The 18,821-nt window shown below is 38.0% G+C and overlaps 1 protein-coding gene across 1 annotated transcript in view; it reads left to right on the forward strand.

Annotated features, from left to right (window-relative positions):
* The window catches only part of VWA8 (von Willebrand factor A domain containing 8), a 366,373-nt gene that overhangs the window by 12,031 nt on the left and 335,521 nt on the right, over nucleotides 1–18,821 (forward strand). The window contains exon 2 of the mRNA XM_043579664.1: nucleotides 6,843–6,920. Within this exon, the coding sequence (XP_043435599.1) occupies nucleotides 6,843–6,920 (78 nt within the window). The remainder of the gene's footprint in view (nucleotides 1–6,842; nucleotides 6,921–18,821) is intronic.

The raw sequence follows: 18,821 nt of genomic DNA on the forward strand, positions 1-18,821 counted from the left end.
ACTGACAGGCTTGTGGGATCAGTCTGGGGATCTGGCGTATTAGCTGGGGTGGATCGGCAAGGTGCACGGCGGCGGGAGGGGCAGGCTCAGCTCGCTTTTCCTTCGGAGATCCGCTTTGGGAGGGGTCCCGCAGCACCCGGAGGGAGTAAGACCGGCCGGAGGGATGGATCCGCAGAAGCACAGCGTTGGGTGCAAGCAAGATCCGTGGCAAGCAAGTTCCATGGCGGGAACTGGTTTCCTTTGGGATTTTGGCTGGGGGATGGGCGAGGGAGATGGCGCTGGCGAGCGCCTTTGTTCCCTGCCGCTGAGCTGCGCTCTGTCTTCCGGGGCTCAACAACTCTCCCTCCCGTTGTCCCCCAGGCCTCCTGCTCTCTGAGCAGAGCTGTTAGCTTATAACCTTCCAGATGATAAGTCCCGCTTGCTGTCCAAACACACTCCGTCCGGCCCCTCCGCTTTTGCCAGCCAGACTGGGGGCCTCTGCTTGGCCGGCGGGCCGCCTCTCTGCCCCGGCTCCCTCCCGCCAGTCCGTGGAGCGCGCACCGCCTCTCTGCCCTTCCTACCCTCTTCCGTGCCTCTCGTCTGCGCTTGGCTCCGGAGAATCCATTCTGCTAGCCTTCTGGCGGTTTTCTGGGTTATTTATGCAGGTGTGGGTGGAATCTAAGTGATCAGCAGGACACGGTGAGCCCAGAGGCCTTCTACGCTGCCATCTTCCCTCAGGTCATTTTTATCTCATGCTCTTCGGGCATTTTGATCATTTTACCTCAGTGCTGAGCCACTTATGGATCTCTAAGTTGTTTTGAGAGAGAAGTATAAAGTGAGTTTACAAATAGCAGCCAGTTGAAACATAAATTCTTAAAAAATTTTTTTTGTTAGTGTTTAATTATTTTTGAGAGAGAGAGCGTGTGCCTAAGTACTTTTTAATCAAATTTTAGTTTTCATAATTAAAAAAGGTAGCCTGTATTATCAATTCAATCAGCTTAATTAGGCTTTCTGACAGAAAAAAACATTTTTCCTTTCAATTCGAATGAATGTGTTAGTATGTATAATAAGGAATGTTATAAAAACCACTGAATGAGAAATTGCAGGCCACATTTTATAGGCTAGATTACTAAATGCAGTAAAATCTAGTGGTCACATATTTAAGTCATCGATCTCATAATGTATGCTTTGCAGTTTCATTTTTTAGTATAATTTATAAGTAATGTAATAGTTAAAGGAAGTTATTTATGTAGTGAGGTCTCTGATAGAAGACATGATATTGTTTTATTAAATGTGTAATAAACTTTGTTGATGCGTCTTAGAGAACAATTAAAATGTATAAAAATCAGAAATAAATGCATCAGTTTGTTTAATCCTCATGATCCAGCTTTGACACTGTATTTAGTGAAATGAGAACTAACTGGTTCAGAAGGTAGTATGTCCTGTTCACCGTAAGAGTTAGAAAATAGCCATTTTATAAGATGAGGAATGACTGTAATTGGAATGAATGGTTCATGATGACATTTGAGAAGAAATTTTTAACAGGCTTTTGAAAGACACCTATCTGATCTGAAACAGACATTTAAAAGTTTTTTCTGTGGTCTTTATCCACCATATTGTGAAAATCTTGGTAGTACTGACAGTTACTTCAGTGACATTAAAACTGAGCAGCGTCAATTATATGTGCTGCTTCAGGTGTTCAGAAGTGCCTTCTTGTGTGTGTGTAGGAATAGTATGTGTTCTCAAGGTAAGAATTGAGGAAAGGTAAAAAGCAGCTTGCCTTTAAGTACGTAAAAAGCCAGGTTTGCACTCTGAGCTCTCCCATCTTGGATTATTTGAGAATATTAACTCCCGCTTCCCTACTCTGCAATATACTGTATCTGACACAGGCCAAAAATACTTCAGGCATTTCTAAAGCTACTCTTCACTTTTAGTAGGAATATGCGAGACATGGAGAAACTATTCTGAGGCAGTTTATGTTGACCTGAATAATCTTTAAAGGAAGCTTCTCCTAGACCATAATTGAAAATGCCTCATTTGTTTAGTCCACTGGAGCAGTGCACCATCCACTGTAGAAATGTAAGGGGGAGGGCTTCTGAAAGAGCCTCTGGGAACGAAGGACCTGCAGGGCCAGTTCTGTCAGGTCAGCATTCGAGAAGAACGGATCTAGAAACTGGTCTCCTTAAGACTGCCGTGCTCTGGACCCTTAGGAAGTGTGTATCCTAACTTAAAGAGAATTATTGCAGAGGAACAATAATCAATACTTGTAATACAGTGTGAGAAATGCTATTACAGAAACATGAGCCAGATACTGTGCTAGCAGAAAGACAGGAATGAGAGGATCAATTCTTGATGGAGGTGGAGATCATGCAAAAGGAAAAGTTAGGGAAAGTTCAACGGGGAGATGAAGAGATTTGAGGAGTAGGGGTCTGAAGGGAAAGGGTGTGAGAGAGTTGTGGAAGAACTTTCAGGCCAGGGAATAAAGCATCAATCACTGAGATAGGAATAGAAGAGGTAGAGCTGGTTGGACATAATTGGACAACACACACAGAAAGTAAAAAGTTATGATTTTCTCATGTTAAAGTTGAATTATCTCTAGAATATCTAAGAATGTCCAGTAGCCTGCTGATAGATATGGATCTCAGGAGAGAGATCTGAGCCAAAGGGGACGTTTAAGGCTTTAGTGTACAGAGGTCAGAGTTGGGCCATTAGCAGGGATTAGACGACTCAGGAAAAGTATAGCATGGTAACAGAAGGTGGCCAAGAACATCAGCTTTGAGGCAGGAAGGTCAAATACCTACTGCCTATGAATGTCATTTTCTTCTTTGCCTACAGCAGGCATGACTAGATCGCTATCCTTATTTCTTCACAAGTCCAATTTTCATTGTGATTGCTTCTTTGGGTTTTTTTTAGAAGCCTTTGGTTTGATTTCCGAATGTTGAGAGATTTTCCAGTTATCTTTTAGTTATTGATTTCTAGGTAATTACATTCTGATCAGAAGACATATTTTGTATGATTTCATCCCTTTGACATTTATTAAGATTTGCTTTGCGGTCCAGCCTAAGATCTAGTTTGGTGAATGTCTCGTGTGTATTTGCAAAAAATATGTATTCTGCCCTTGTTGGGTGCAGAGTTCTGTAAAAGTCATTTATGTTGAATGGTTAATCGTGTTTTCAGATTTTCTCTATCCTATTTTCCAGTTGATTTTAGCCAAAGGCTGAGGAAGAAATATTCTTATTTCTATATCCTTCTATTTTTTTCTTGCTCTTCATGAAGTGCTGAGATATATTAAAATATCCAAGTATGATTATGGATTTATCTAGTTCTACTTTTAGTTCTGTCAAGTTTTGTTTCCTGTTTATTCCCCAGCCTCCTCCTTGCCAGGTCACCACCATAGGTTTGCTGTATTCCTCCACAAAGGGTCACAGTTCACTCAGGAAGCTTTCTAAATATACTTTCTCTGCAGGCACTGTCCCCTTCTACTTGCATAGGTCCTTACAGGCCTAGTGGTGGCCATGGCTTCCTATTATTGCTAGTCCCAGGATACTGCACTGTCCTTGCCCCATCTTCACAAATGGTTGGGCCCTGATTGCTAAATGGATATGTGTGGGAAAAACATTTCAGTCAGTAGGAAAATCCAGTGCAAAAGCCTGAAATGAGTATGAGTCTGACATGTTGAAGGAATAGTGAGGAGGCCAGTGTGGCTGGAGTAGAATAAGTCAGGAGGACACTTGTAGGAGATGAGGTAAGAGGAAATGGCGGAGTGAGATCAAAATAGCCTTTTGGACCATTGCAAAGATGAGGATTGAGCAAGGACTTGTATTACTTGACTCCTATTTTATTATGATCACTGTGGCTGCTCTGTTGAGAATAAACTGCAGGGTGCAAGGGTTGAGGCAGGAGATGTGTTAGGTGAGAGAAAAGTTAAGAATGGCTGCAAGATTTCTGGTTTGAGCCCCTGGAAGGAGTAAGTTGCCATTTGCAGAACTGGGGAATACTGTGCGTAGAGCATATTTTGGTGTAAAGATCAGAAGCTCAATTTTGAATATGTTAGGTTTAACATATGTTAGGCATCTCAGTGTCTGTTGGTATCCATGTTTGGAGTTCAGTGGCCTGGGTTAGCGATACAAATTTGGGAGCCAGGAACATATTAGTTGCATTGAAAGATGTAAGACTGGGTGAGCTCTTCAAGGAGAGGTGGTAGGTGGAATAGAAAAGAGGCTAGAACTGGGCCTCTGCACGCAGTGTTAGGAAGTTGAGGAGAAGAGGCAGAGCAAGCAAGGAAGACTTGGGGTCATGGTGAGGTAGGAAGGAAAGAGAGGAGGTGATGGGGCTAGGAGATGGGGGGAGAGGGAGAAAGTGGTAGAATCCCCTATGGTGTAAGTCTTGAAAGGAGGCAGAGCTCCGACTCTACCCCGGAAATCACAGTGGTCAGCTCTTCCTCCTGCCTGCCTCCTGCAGCCAGGCTGTGGGTAGTAACCTTGGCTCCGCCAGTTAACTGCCCTGCCCAGGACTCTTGAGTCATGAGGGAATTATGCAGAGGCTGTATGAACAGTTTACCTGTGGCGGTGTCCTTATTGTTAGAAGATGTATCTGAAGACTAGATTACAGATGAAGAATCATGATTTCTGTAACTTAAGATAGTGTTTTTCCAACTTTCCTACAGGTTTAAAAATTACCAAAATGAAATGGGGGAAAAAGTTGTCCTCTGGTCATGATATCCCAGGTGTGGATCTAGTGGTACAAGGGACAGTGTCTCAGTGAGCTTTTCCTAAGGTGTGATTTTGTGTGACTTCTGTTTCTCCTTTGCCTTCTCTACCATGCTGTGAACTAGTAACTGAGTCGTGGTCTCTTCAGTAACCCATGGCTCCTGTGAGCTATTTCCTATAACTGCTGTAACAAACTCCAGTGCCTTTAAAAAAAATTATTTAAATTCAAGTTAGTTAACATACCGTGTAGTATTGGTTTCAGGAGTAGAACCCAGTGATTCATAACCCAGTGCTCATCCCAACAAGTGCCCTCCTTAATGCCCATCACCCCAACCCACTTCCTCTCCAGCAGCCCTCAGTTTGTTCTCTGCATTTAAGAGTCTTTTATGGTTTGCCTCCCTCTGTTTTTATATTATTTTTCCTTTCTTTCCACATATGAGTGAAATCATATGGTGTTTGTCTTTCTCTGACTAATTTCACTTAGCATAATACCCTCTAGTTCCATCCATGTAATTGCAAATGGCAAGATTTCATTCTTTTTGATTGCCAAGTAATACTCCATATATGTACCATGTCGTCTTTATCCATTCATCCACCAATGGACATTTGGGCTCTTTCCGTACTTTGGCAATTGTTGATAGTGCTGCTATAAACATTGGGGTGCATGTGCTCCTTCGAGACAGCATATCTGTATCCCTTGGATAAATACTTAGTAGTACAATTGCTCGGTCGTAGGGTAGTTCCATTTTTAATTTTTTGAGGAACCTCCATACTGTTTTCCAGAGTGTCTTCCCCAGTTTGCATTGCCATCAACAGTGGAGAAGTGTTCCCCTTTTTCTGCATCCTCGTCAACATCTGTTGTTTCCTAAATTGTTAATTTTAGCCATTCTGACAAGTGTCAGGTGGTACCTCATTGTGGTTGCAATGCCTTTTTACTATGCTAATTTGAGGTGGGGTTTCTGCTGTAGCAGTTATATGAAATAACTCCAGGAATCACAGGTTGCTTAGAGCCAAGATTAAATGAAGTAACATAAATAATGTGTCTATAACAATATTTGCCAAATAGCCAGTATTCAGTAAGTATTAGCTGATGTCTAGACTAATTCACAGGAAAATTCCTTTGATTTACACTCTAAATATACACATATTCTGTACGAGAAGGTACACCTGAGTTTTACATGTTGTTCCTACTTTTCTCTCAACTTTTCACTTAGCTATAATACATTTATTCATCTATAAAGTCTTTTTTAGTTTTTTTACAGAGTTGCCAATTTCCTCATTTGTAAAGCCTGTGTCTCATATGGTTATTCTGGGAATGAACAAAGTATTTAGCAGATAGTAATCATTCAACAAATGTTGGCAGTTTTTGTTATTATGATGATTTTAGGCCTTAGTCTCTGGGACACCTAACTAGCTCACAACTGGCAATGTTGGAACTTGTGTTTTGCACAGCTACTTTTCCTAAGTATCATTGAGCCCTTTACAAAGGAAGTACCAGGTGCAGATGGGATCAGTATGTCTATTTTGCTGTTGGAGAGAGCAAAGCAGAGATTGTTTGGTTTAGTCCTGCACTTTAGAAGATCAGCCAGAGCCACAAATTAATGCTACTTAAAATTAGAACCATGTAGAATCTACTGAGAACTTTTGCTTGTTTTGTGCTGGTTTCATGTAGAAATTCTTGGCATATAGGCTGGGGCTTTCCTAGAAATATTGAATTTTTGGATTATGTTGCTGGGGAACATGTTGATAGAAAAAATAGGAACCTATAAAGATGTAATAAGTTTGTAATTTGTATTAAAGATGCCACCTTTTGGATGCTTTGGATGATCTTAAAATGCATTCTTCTGTATTGTTGACTTTATTAGTGTTGCTATTAGAAAATAATAAATTGATAAATTCTGTAGTACCTCACCTTTTTTTGCTAATGTAGCATTTAAAATCTGAATTTCCCCCGTGCTTCACTTCTCCATTATATAACTTACACTTTGGATACAAGTTTTAGAGCATAGTGGCTGACATAGGTGTGTCCATGAAGCCTAACACAGGCAGACATGTGCATTTCTATAAAGTCCTCAGGGCAGTCATTGTTGGGAAAGGCATAGTGTGTTGTTTTATTGTCTCTTGTAAAGGTGTGTTTCCTTTTTCTCTTTTTAGGTGATACAGTTAATATTGGAGATGTATCCTACAAGTTGAAAACTCCTAAGAGCCCAGAACTTGTGCCACAGAATTACAGTAAGAAATACTCATTTATTTATGAGTGAATGCCTTTTAACTTTTCATTATGGGAATTTTCAAAGATATCCAAAACTGGAGAGAAGAGTATAAACGTGATGTACTTATCATTCAATTTTAACGTTTATCAGTGTATGCCAGTCTTTTTAACTGACTCCTCTAGTCTTTGTTCTGGGGTATTTAAAACTTATCCCAGACAGACATCCTATCACTCACCCCTGAATATTTCAGTAAAACATTTATTTTTCACATACTTTTCTTTCTTTTTTCAATTGGGATCAAATTTACATATAATAAAATGCACGGATCTTAAGTATTCATTTTGGTTAGTTTTGGCAATTTTATAAACTTGCATAACCACCAAGATTACTTGCATTACCTCTGAATATTCTTTTGTACCCCTTCCCCTCTGATCTGCCCCGGAAGCCAATGGTCTTTTTTCCTACCATGATGGATTAGTTTTGCCTGCTCTTTAGCTTTATGTAAATAGAATCATATAGTATAGTTTTCCTGTGTGTGTATTTGGCTTCTTTCCATCAAGGTAATGATTTTAAATCCATCCATGGTCCTGTACTGATCAGTTTGTTCTTAATTGCTGAGTAGTGTCCTGTTGTATAAATAACAGCATAATTTATCTGTTCTGTCGATAGGCATTTGGGGGTTTCCATTTTTAGATTGTTGCAAATAAGGTTCTATGAACATTCCTGTACAAGTCCTGTAGTCATGACTTTTCACTTCTCTTGAATAAATAATGAGGAGTTGGGTGGATGTGTCATTGGGTGGATGGCTGTTTCGCTTCATGAGATACTGCCAAACTGTTCTCCAAGGTACTTGTGCTGTTTTAGCCTTTGACCGACGGTGATGTTCTGTATCCTTGCCGACATTAGTATTTCTAATCTTTTTGATTTTACTCATTATACTAGGTGTGAAATAATAACTAGTCATGGTTTTCGTTTTGTAACAGCTTTACTGAGATACAATTAATATACCATAAAATTTACATTTTTCAAAAACTTACCTTCTTAAAATGTACAACTCAGTGGTTTTTAATGTATTCACAGAGTTGTGCAACCATGCCACTCTTTAGCTTTTGAACATTTTCATCACACCAAAGAGAAACCTCGTACCATTAACTCCTTGTTTCCTTCTCCAACAACTTCATACACCCCCCACCCCCCCCCATCCTTCAGCAACCGCTACTATATTTTCTGTATCTATAGATTTGCCTACTCTGAACATTTCATATAAATGAGATCATACAATATGTGGCCTGTGTCTGGCTTTCTTCACTTACAATGTTTTCAAGGTTCATCCACGTTGTGGCCTGTATCAGTACCTGATTCCTTTTATGGCTAAATAATATTTCATTGTGTGGCTATACCACATTTTGTTTATCCAGTCATTGGTTGACGGACATTTGGTTTTTCTCTACTTTTAGGTTGCTATGAATAATACCATTATGGACATTCATATAAGTTTTTTGACAGACACGGGTTTTCAGTTTTCTTGGGTATATATTTAGGAGTGGAATTGCTAGGTCAGATGGTAGCTCTCTGTTTAACATTTTGAGGAATTATCAAACTGCCCTCCACAGAGGCTGCCCCATTTTACGTTCACACCTACAGTGTCCGGGGGTTCCAGTTTCTCCGCATCTTCACCAGCATTTATTATTACCTGTTTTTATTATGGGAAGTGGTATCTTGTTGTTTTGATGTGCATCTCCCTAATGCCTCACAGGCAATTTTTTGCTCAAAATCATGCCGCTTCTTTTCTTACAATTCCTTAAATGAATCCTAATACTTTCGGAACAAAGATCATTCCTTACCTTTCATGATATAGTCTCAGCCTCGTCTCCTATGACTCCCCTTCCTTATTTTATGTTCCAGTCATTGGACACAAAACGGCTATTTTTTTTTTGGTTCACTTTTCAGATTCTTCCACTAGACTATGTGCTCCTTGAGGGAGAATGTCTCACTTTCATCTGACATAAGTTTCCAATGACTCTGCCTCCTGAATGGCTCTGCAGACTGTCCTCTCCTCTTTGCCTCACTTTTCTTTTACTGCATTTTTTCTTTTTTTTGAGTTATTTTCTCAGTGGTCACTCCAGGGATCACAATTACCAATTTAGCTTAAAACAAACTTGTTCCTATTAATAACTTAATTTCAGTTGTGTGCAAAAACTTTTTCTAATGTAGCTCTTTTCCCTTCTACTTCCTTTTTGCTGTTATCATACAAAATAAGACTTTAAAATTTTTTTTAATGTTTATTTTTGAGAGAGAGAGAAAGAGAAAGAGAGAAAGAGAGAGAGAGAGAATGGGGGAGGGGCAGAGAGAGAGGGAGACGCAGAATCTGAAGCAGGCTCCAGGCTCTGAGCTTTCACTACAGAGCCCCATATGGGGCTTGAACTCACAAACTGCGAGATCATGACCTGAGCTGAAGTCAGACGCTTAACCAACTGAGCCACCCAGGCACCCCCAAAATATATATTTATACATTAAAATCTATCATCACAATTTTATAATTATCACTATATGAATTTGTCTCAAGTCAAGAGAAGAAAGGAATTACAAATAAAAATATGTTCATACTGTCTTTATATTTACATATTTACTAGTATTCTTTGTTTCTTTGTGTGCATTTGAGTTACCATCTAGTGTAGTTTCATTTCAGCTTGAAGGAGGGACTCACTTTAGTATTGCTTGTAGGGTAGAGCTGCTAGTGATAAATTCTCTCAGTTTTTGTTATCTGGAAATTTATTAATTTTACCTTTGTTGTTTGATGAATTCTTGATTGACACTTTTTTTTTCCCCCCAGCATGTTCAGTATGTCATCCTACTGCCTCTGGCCTCCATAGTTTCTTTTTTTATTTACTTAAAAAAAATTTTTTTTTCAACGTTTTTTATTTATTTTTAGGACAGAGAGAGACAGAGCATGAATGGGGGAGGGGCAGAGAGAGGGAGACACAGAATCGGAAACAGGCTCCAGGCTCTGAGCCATCAGCCCAGAGCCCGATGCGGGGCTTGAACTCACGGACCGTGAGATCGTGACCTGGCTGAAGTCGGATGCTTAACCGACTGCGCCACCCAGGCGCCCCCCAAAAAATTTTTTTTAATGTTTATTCATTTTTCAAAGACAGAGAGAGACAGAGCGCAACCAGGGGTGGGGCGGAGAGAGAGGGGGACACAGAATCTGAAGCAGGCTCCAGGCTCTGAGTTGTCAGCACAGAGCCCGACGCAAGGCTCGAACTCACCAACTGTGAGATCATGACCTGAGCTGAAGTTGGATGCTGAACCGACTGAGCCATCCAGGTGCCCCAGGCCTCCATAGTTTCTGATGAGAAATCAGTTATTGATTTTACCAAGAATCCCTTCTGATGATGAGCCACTTCTCTGTGCTCTCATACAGCCCATTTATCTTTGTCTTTTGATGGTTTGACTATGATGTGTCTAAGTGTGGTCTCTTTGAGTTTGCCCTATTTGGAGTTTGTTGAGCTTCTTGGATATGCATAGTAATGTTTTCCATTAATTTGGGGGAGTTCTTTGTAATCATTCTTCATTATTATTTCTTCCCTCCTCTCTGTCTTTCTGGGACTCACATGATGTGTGTGTTAATATACTCGAAGGTGTACTATAGCTTTCTGAGGGTCTGTTAATTTTTCTTTATCCTTTTTTCTTTCTGTTTCTTGGGCTGGATAATCTCAATTGACTTACTCAAGTTTGCTGATTATTCCGCCTGCTTACATCTGTTGTTGAGCCTCTTTGGTGATTATTTTTCATTTCACTTGTAGTTTGTAACTTCAGAATTTCTCTTTGAATTTTTTATAATTTGTATTTATTGATATTTTCTAGTGAGTATTGTCATACTTTAAATTTTTAGACATGATTTCTTTTTGTTCTTTGAACATGTTTGTCATAGCTAATTTAAAGTGTTTGTCTACTAAATTCAGTATCTGGCTTCCTCAAAGATTTTTTTTTTTTTGACTGCTTTTTTCCTCTGTATATGCTATACTTTCCTGTTTCTTTGTGTTTCTTATCATATTTCTTTTGAAAAGTAGAGCTGTTAACTAGTATAATTGGACGACTCTGGAAATCAGATGCCCCCTTCCCTAGGCTTTGGTTTTGCTCCTGTTTGTTTAATGACTTTTGTAGACTATTTTTCTGAAGTCTATATTCTTTGCCATATGTAGCCATTGAAGTTTTTACTCAGTTAGCTTAATGGCCAGCCAGTGATGGAAGAGAGATTTCTTAAATGCCTCAAAGAAATCAGTTCTCTTAGCCTTTGACCAGGGTCTCTTGTGTGTATGTTGGACATGATTTCTGATTTCAGGGCTTCACAGGCAGCTTACAAGTTTGCTTGTGTCTTCCAGCTTGTGCAAATCTTCAATGTCAGCTGAAGGTGAGCAATTAGGCCCTTCTCAGAACTTTCCCAGACATGTGCATGGCCTTCTAGATTCCTAGTTGTACACTGTATGCCTTGGACATCTTACTCCCAGTTTTTCCTTTTAAGTTTTTTGTTTGTTTGTTTGGTCATCCTCTTGTTAGCACCAACTAGTTTTGCTGCCTCCAACTATGATGTTAAACAGTTGTTGATTTTTTGTTGTTATTTGCACACTGGGAGCTCCAACTGGGTCACATGAAGTCAAATTCTAACAAATGGGAGCTTTTCGGCAAGCTGTTAGATAAGTCAAGTAGGGATAGTTTTCTGGGAGTGGGACTCCTAGGAAGCTGCAACCCTGTTCTGTTCCCTCCAGTGGTTGCCAGGCTGCTCGTTTTCACCAGCATTGTAGGCAGTTGTTTTTCAAGGTTTCCAGAGAGCTGGGGAGAGAGATGGGGAAAGGGCAAGTTAAAATACCACAGAACTTACTGTTCGTACTAAGGGTCACCTGTTTTTCTTGGATAAATGATCGCCAGATTGTTAGAAGTCTTGTTAATTTCTAGAGTTCTACAAAAAAATTGATTTTGACAGCTTTTTGCAGTGTTGCCATTGTTTTTTTAGAGGAGTGGATTTTCAGAGGTCCTTACTCTGCTATTCCAGGAGTGCATGTCCTCTCACTCTGGTTGTAATTTGCATGTTGCTGATGAGTAATGGTGTTCAAGATATTTTCCTGTAATTAATGGTTATTTGCATATCTTTCATGAACTATCTTAAAATATTTTGCCTATTGAAAGAAACTGAGTTCACCTTCTTATTGTTGATTTGTAACAGTTATTTGTATACAAGTCCTTTGTCATGCTTACATATCATGAATACTTGTTTTCGGTCTCTGCCTTGCCTAATCGTTTTCTCAGTGGTATCATTTAGTTGGCAGAAGTTTTGATTACATACAGTTTATCTTTTATTGTGGTTAATGCTTATTATGTCTTAGAAATCTTTGTCTACTTCAAAGTTGTGAAGATAAGTCTGTTGTTGTTTTTTTTCCCTAAGAACTTTAGAGCTCTGTTTTATTTGAAAGGGATAGGTCCATTTCATCTCAGTTTTAAAATTTATTGGCAATTTTTTCATAATGTAGCCTTTATTCTTTAAATATCTGTAGAATCTGCATTGCTATTCCCTTTTTTATTCCTAATATTGGAAATGAGGGTTTTTTTTTCTTTCTCTTTAATCACCCTAAGGGGTTTATCAGTGATATTAACTTTCAAAAAAATAGCTTTTTGTTGATTTTTCTCTGTTGTTTGTCCATTTGTTATTTCACTGATTTACACTCTTTAATACTTCCTTACTTTTATTTACTTTGGTTCCTATTCTTTGTCCAACTATTTAAGATAGAGGGTCAGATCCCCCCCCCCCCCCTTTTTTCCCCTAAGTTAGATCTCCAAAGCTATAATTTTCCATCAAAATAGTGCTTTTGCTCTACCTCATAAAAGTTGATATGTTAAGGTTTCATTATTATTTCTCTCAAGATATTACTAAAAAATCACAAATTTTTTCTTTGGTTAGAGTTATTTAGATGTGTGTTTGCTTCATTTTCAGTATTTGGTTTGTTTTTCTTTACCTTACAGTTATTGATTTCTAATTTAATACTATTATGGTCAGAGAATATTCTCAGTTCTTTGAAATTGAAATTATTGAGACTTATGATCAGCATATGGCCTCTTTGAGCATTTCATGTAAACTTTGAAAAGAATTGATGTTCTGCTGATATTGGCTGTTGTAGTCTATAAATACAGATTTGGTCAATGTTGACAATATTGTTCAAGTCCTTTATGTTTTTATTGATTTTATCTACCTCTTCAGTCAATAAAGTGGTGTTAAACTGTCTGTTATGATTGTAGATTTGTCTGTTTTCCCCTTTATCCTACTCATTTGTATTTTGTATATTTTGAACCTCTATAATAGGTATGTACATATTTATAATTGTTATGTCTTCTTTATGAATGGTCCTTTTTATTATGCAATGCTGTCTTTTTCTGGTAACACTGTTTTTCTTAAAGTTTATTTTGTCTGATAATAATGTGAACCATACCATCCTTCTTGTGCTGTTTGTATGGTATGTTCTTTTTCATTCTTTTACTTTCAGCTAGTTGTGCCTTTATATTTCAAGTGTGTCTTTTGAACAGCTTATTCATCCATTCTGACAAGCTCTTTCTTTGAATTGGAATGTTCAGCCCATTTACATTTAATATAATTATTGATTTAGATGTGTTTAAGTCTACCATCTTGATGTTTTTTTGCTCTTTGTCCTGTTTGTGATACATCTTTTCTTGTCTTTTTAGGGATTATATATCCATTTTGTCTCTTTCATAGGCTATCTCGTTATGCCTCTTTTTCTAGAGTAGCTCTGTCCAGTAGAATTTTCTGTAGTGATGGATATGCTTTATATTTGTGCTGTCCAATATAGCAGGCACTAGCCACATGTGGTTAACCATTCAAAATGTGATCAGTGCAATCGAGGAAAATAATTTTAGATTTTATTTCATTTTAGTTAATTTAAACTCAAATTTAAATAGCAACATGTGACTAGTGGGTACTCTATTGAACAGAGATGCTCTAGAGATTATAATATGCATCTACAACTTACCATAGTCTATTTTCAAATAATACATCTATTTTAGGAACAATGTGATAACTTTTCAACACTGTGCTTTCATTTACTTCTCACACCTTTGGTAGTCTCATTTTCATATATTTTAATTTCGTTAAAATTAAATATGCTAAAACACTATGATATTATTTTTTTACTTTAGGCAATCAATGGAATTTTAAAGAAATTGAATATATATATGTAAAATGGAGATGGTTTTTAAAGTTTTTAATATTTATTCTTATTTTGATGCTTTATGCTTCTTTTCATTTCGTTTTGCAGATTCAGACATCTCTCTGAAGGCATTTCCCTTCAGCCAGAAGAGTTTCTTTACCACTTCTTTTAGTAGATTTGTGATATGAATTCTCTCCTCTGTTGTCTTTTTTTAAAATTTTTAAATTTTTTAATTTTTTTTTTTTTTTTAGTGTAAGCTCCATACCCAACATGGGGCTCAAAAACTCATGACCTGAGATCAAGAGTCTACTCTGCTCTACTGACTGAGCCAGCCAGGTGCCCTGTATCTCTATAGTCTATCTTAAAATGTGTTTATTTTACTTTCATTTTCAAAGGATTTTTTTTTTTTTTTTTTTTTTTTTTTGCTGGATACAGAATGCCAGGTTTTTGTTTTGCTTTGTTTTTTATATCTTCTGGTTTCTGTTGTTTCCAACAAAACACCAGCTGTCATTTTTGTTGGGCTCCTATTTGCAATTTGTCCTTTTTCTCTATCTGCATTTAAATTTTCTTAACCAAAAATTTGGCTTTGATGTACTTAGCTGTGGTGTTCTTTGAATTTAACTTCTTTGTGTTTTTCTGAGCTCCTTGAATCTCTGGGTTAATAACTTTAATCAATTTTGGAAAATTCTTGGCCATAATTAAGTTAATTGATTTTCTTTTCAGCTTTGTATGATCTTGTGTTAGTCCCTTTTGATGATTCATTCATTTCTGTTAATACATTTTTCATTTCTATGTCCATTTAACTCTTCTTTATATTTTCCATCTCTTATGCTGGAATACACTCATGTTTTCCTCCTTTTCCACAAGTATTTTAACATATTTTTTAGGGTAAATAATTCTAGCACCTAGACTATTTTTAGAACTGTTTTTATTGATTTTTGACCATGGATCACATTTTCTTCTCTGTCTCATAATATTTTATTGTATGCCAGATATTGTGTATAAAGGAACAGTAGAGATTGAAGTAAATGATATTTACCCCAGAAAAGGGCATGTCTCTTCATCTGCTAAGCCCCATGTAGGGAGTTGGAGATGTGGTGGAGGTGGGGGGTGGGAGCATGGGAGGAGGGAGTGTGAGGTGAGTTGGTCTAATATGTGCTTGACTTGGGACTGGCCTTTGTTTTAGCTTAGTTGCATTCCATTTATCTCTACCTTTAAAGGTTTTGAGAAAGACATCAGGACTTTCTTTATAGCAATGTTCAGGATGTGAATTCTGGTGAGATTCCAGAGCTTTCTTTATGGTTTATAGCTGAATCTCCAGCTCTACCAGCCATGGCTGATCTCTCTTAGCTGCATCTTTGGATTGCTGGGGAGTTTCGTCATTGAGTCCTGTATTCTGCTTTCTCCAACCCAGATCTCCTTTATCCTGTTGCCCTGCCTCCAGCCTCCAGAGGACATGTCAGTGAAGGCCAGGAGTGCCCCAACAGGATTTATCTCAGCTCTTCTGCCCTAATGCCTTGAGTGTGACTGCTCCCTAATACCGTATAAGGCCATGAAGTGCCTTGGAGGGATTTCTGTTGCTCCCACTCCCAGCCTTCAATGGGTTGTTGCCTTGCACTAAGAAAAGGTCCAGCATGCTTCAGGAAGAATCCTCTCAGTTCTTGCCCTGCGCCTGGTTTTTAGTGTGCACTCCTGTGTACTCAGTGAGGGCCAGTGGGAAAGAGTTGGTGGGTAGGTGTAGACTCTCTCTGTGGCTAAGGCTTCTCAGGAGACTAGTTCATCATGTCAGCTTGTGTGAGGCCATTGTAAGTTTTAAAATTCAGTTTTAAAGGTCAGCTTGCTTATCCTGATACACCTATGGCAGATTCTTCCTTCTCTTGCCAGTCTACTAGGGGGAAAATTAGCTCTGGGTCTCTTCTCTTCTTGAAAGTACTCATTACTTTCTAGAATTTGGTTCATTCAGGTTTCTTTGTATTCTTAGCTGTATGATGGGTTTTAAGAAACTGTGATTTGGGGGGCCCCCAGGGTGGCTCTGTCGGTTAAGCATCCAACTTTGGCTCAGGTTGTGATCTCGTTGTTCATGAGTTCAAGCCCTGATTCATGCTCTCTGCTGTCAGCACAGCATCTTCCTCGGGTCCTCTGTCCCCCCCCCCCTCTCTCTATGCCTCTCTTGCATGCAGTCTCTCTCAAAAATAAATACACATAAAAAGTTATTAAAAAAAAAAAAGAAACTGTGAGTTTTACAGATCAACTGCCTTGTTCTGGTTGTTAGGTTGAAAGTAAAATTCTGTCACAATTCTCTTCATCCTAACTAGAAGTGGTAGTCAGGAACATTTATTTTTAATATTTATTATTTAATGATTATACCTAATCATATTATTATACTTGATAGGTTTTCTGGGGGTAGGACTAGGGACTTAAATCTTGAACAAGTTGTTATGTTTACCCAGAGAAAAATTAACAAAATAGATTTAAAACACCTTACATGATACTGGTATGTGATAATTGAAGAAAACACTCATTTTTTCCCCCTGATTCCTGGATCTTATCTTATTATGAATGTAGCTAACTTTTATAATTAACTTTTAAAATGAGGAATAACATCCACTCTTGATAGATGATAGGAAGACTGATACATAGTTTGGGTTCTATATGGAAACATCTATTTGAGAGGGGGAGGATTAGGTTTAAAATTTTGTCTGTACTGTTTCCTAGATAAGAATTTCTTTCCTTCTTTTTCTTTTCTTTCTTTCTTTCTTTTTTTTTGTTTTAGATGTGTGAATTTCTGTAGTCATTTAACTGCTCCAGATTTCCTTGACATTATGGGAACGATCATTTCAACCTTATGGATATACTGTAAGGATTGAATGAAATAGCTTATGTGACATGCATGGCATCGTGCCTGGCACATGGTGCTCAATAACTATATGAGTCCCTGACACAACCATTTCCTCAGTCTCCTGATTGTGTTCCTTCTCATTTCCCCATTATCCCATGTCTGTAACACAGTTGTGTATGGTTATTACTAAAGGATGCTATGATTCTGCTTAAGAGATATGCTAAAAATATTTTCATCGTCATTTATAGTCTTACCCTTAAAAAAAAATCAATCTGGAATGCATCTTCTCTAGATTTGATTTTGAATTTGCTCCTACTTAGGTTGTTTCCAGAATCACACATGGTGGTGGTAGGCTCTTCAAAAAAGCTTCAATATTCTTTTAAAGGCAAACACTTCATGTGTTTACAGTGTGGAAAGAATGTTGGCCTTTCAAGTCTCACCTAGACAGGAAGCATCGTCATTGCCTGACAGCTCTCAGCAGGGGATAGCACTATCCTTCTCTTCTTTTAACTTAAACTAAGATGCCACAGTCTCCCTCCTATTGGGGGTCTGCTAAAATATTTTATTGAAGCCCAAATGCTAAGTTATTTGGGGGATCTTCTTATTAAATAAGAGAATGTATAATAAGAATATACTAGCTTTAAGGATTCAAGGGATCTTAGTAATAATATCAATTTTAAGACATATGCTTTGAATGCATGTATTTTCATATTTTGCAAATGACTGGGGGGCAATACAGCAGTGGCTGACTCAAATCAAGTTCCAAGTATAAACGATATCTGTTTTTAAATATAGCAAAACTATAAATTGCCACCAAAAACCCCAGAAAAGCAAACAAAGAAAAACCCTCAACATTTTCTGGCTTTATATACTTATGATTTTTATTGCTGTTTTCATACATCTCTTATGTAGTCAAAATTTTTCATTTCTTTTGTGTTTAGTTATTAGTAGCTTTCCCTTTGAAATTTATCAGAAGAGAATTTATATTGAAAACTGTTGGATGGTGTGTAGGCTCCAACTTTCATTTTCTGTGCTTGCTATCCATTCATCATTGTTCCCACCATATTCATAATACAAGTATCCTTAGATATATTATTGTTTGTATTTCAAAATGACGGTAGCACGTTTTACCCACTAGGAAATACTAACGTTGTCTCTACTAGTCTTTTGTATGAGCAACGGTACCCATATGTAAGGAAAAGACTATTTGGAGTTTGTTTAACTTGAAGTAGGAGAAATGGCTGAGCTAATAAGTCAACCCAAATCTTACATACCCACGTAAGCATTACATGTTGCTACATATTTATTAGGTTAGATGTATTTATTTATTAATGAAACATGTTTTTGTGCATCTACTTACTATATTAGGTTCAAATATCATATTCTTTGAAATATTTCTCCCTCTCTCAGACTATTTCCAAGATGGGAAACTTATAATTCTTTGACTTCACTCTTGCTATTACATGACTGATTAGAGATTATGGGTTTTTGGCTATGAGAGAACGTTGATAGGTTTTTTTTTTTTTTTACCTCTTTTGGAGTTACTTTTTATTTTTATTTTTATTTATATATTTTTTTAACATTTATTTTTTGAGAGTCAGAGAGAGACAGAGCACAAGCAGGGCAGGTGCAGAGAGAGGGAGACACAGAATTGGAAGCAGGCTCCAGGCTCTGAGCTGTCAGCACAGAGCCCGACGCGGGGCTTGAATCCACAAAGTGTGAGATCATGACCCAAGCCAAAGTCGGTCACTTAACTGACTGAGCCACCCAGGTGCCCCTCTTTTGGAGTTACTTTTTAAAATATTTTGGGGCACCTGGGTGACTCAGTGAAGCATCTTACTCTTGATTTTGGTTCAGGTCATGAACT

This window comes from Prionailurus bengalensis, chromosome A1 (assembly GCF_016509475.1).
Source record: "Prionailurus bengalensis isolate Pbe53 chromosome A1, Fcat_Pben_1.1_paternal_pri, whole genome shotgun sequence".
NCBI classification, from domain to species: domain Eukaryota; kingdom Metazoa; phylum Chordata; class Mammalia; order Carnivora; family Felidae; genus Prionailurus; species Prionailurus bengalensis.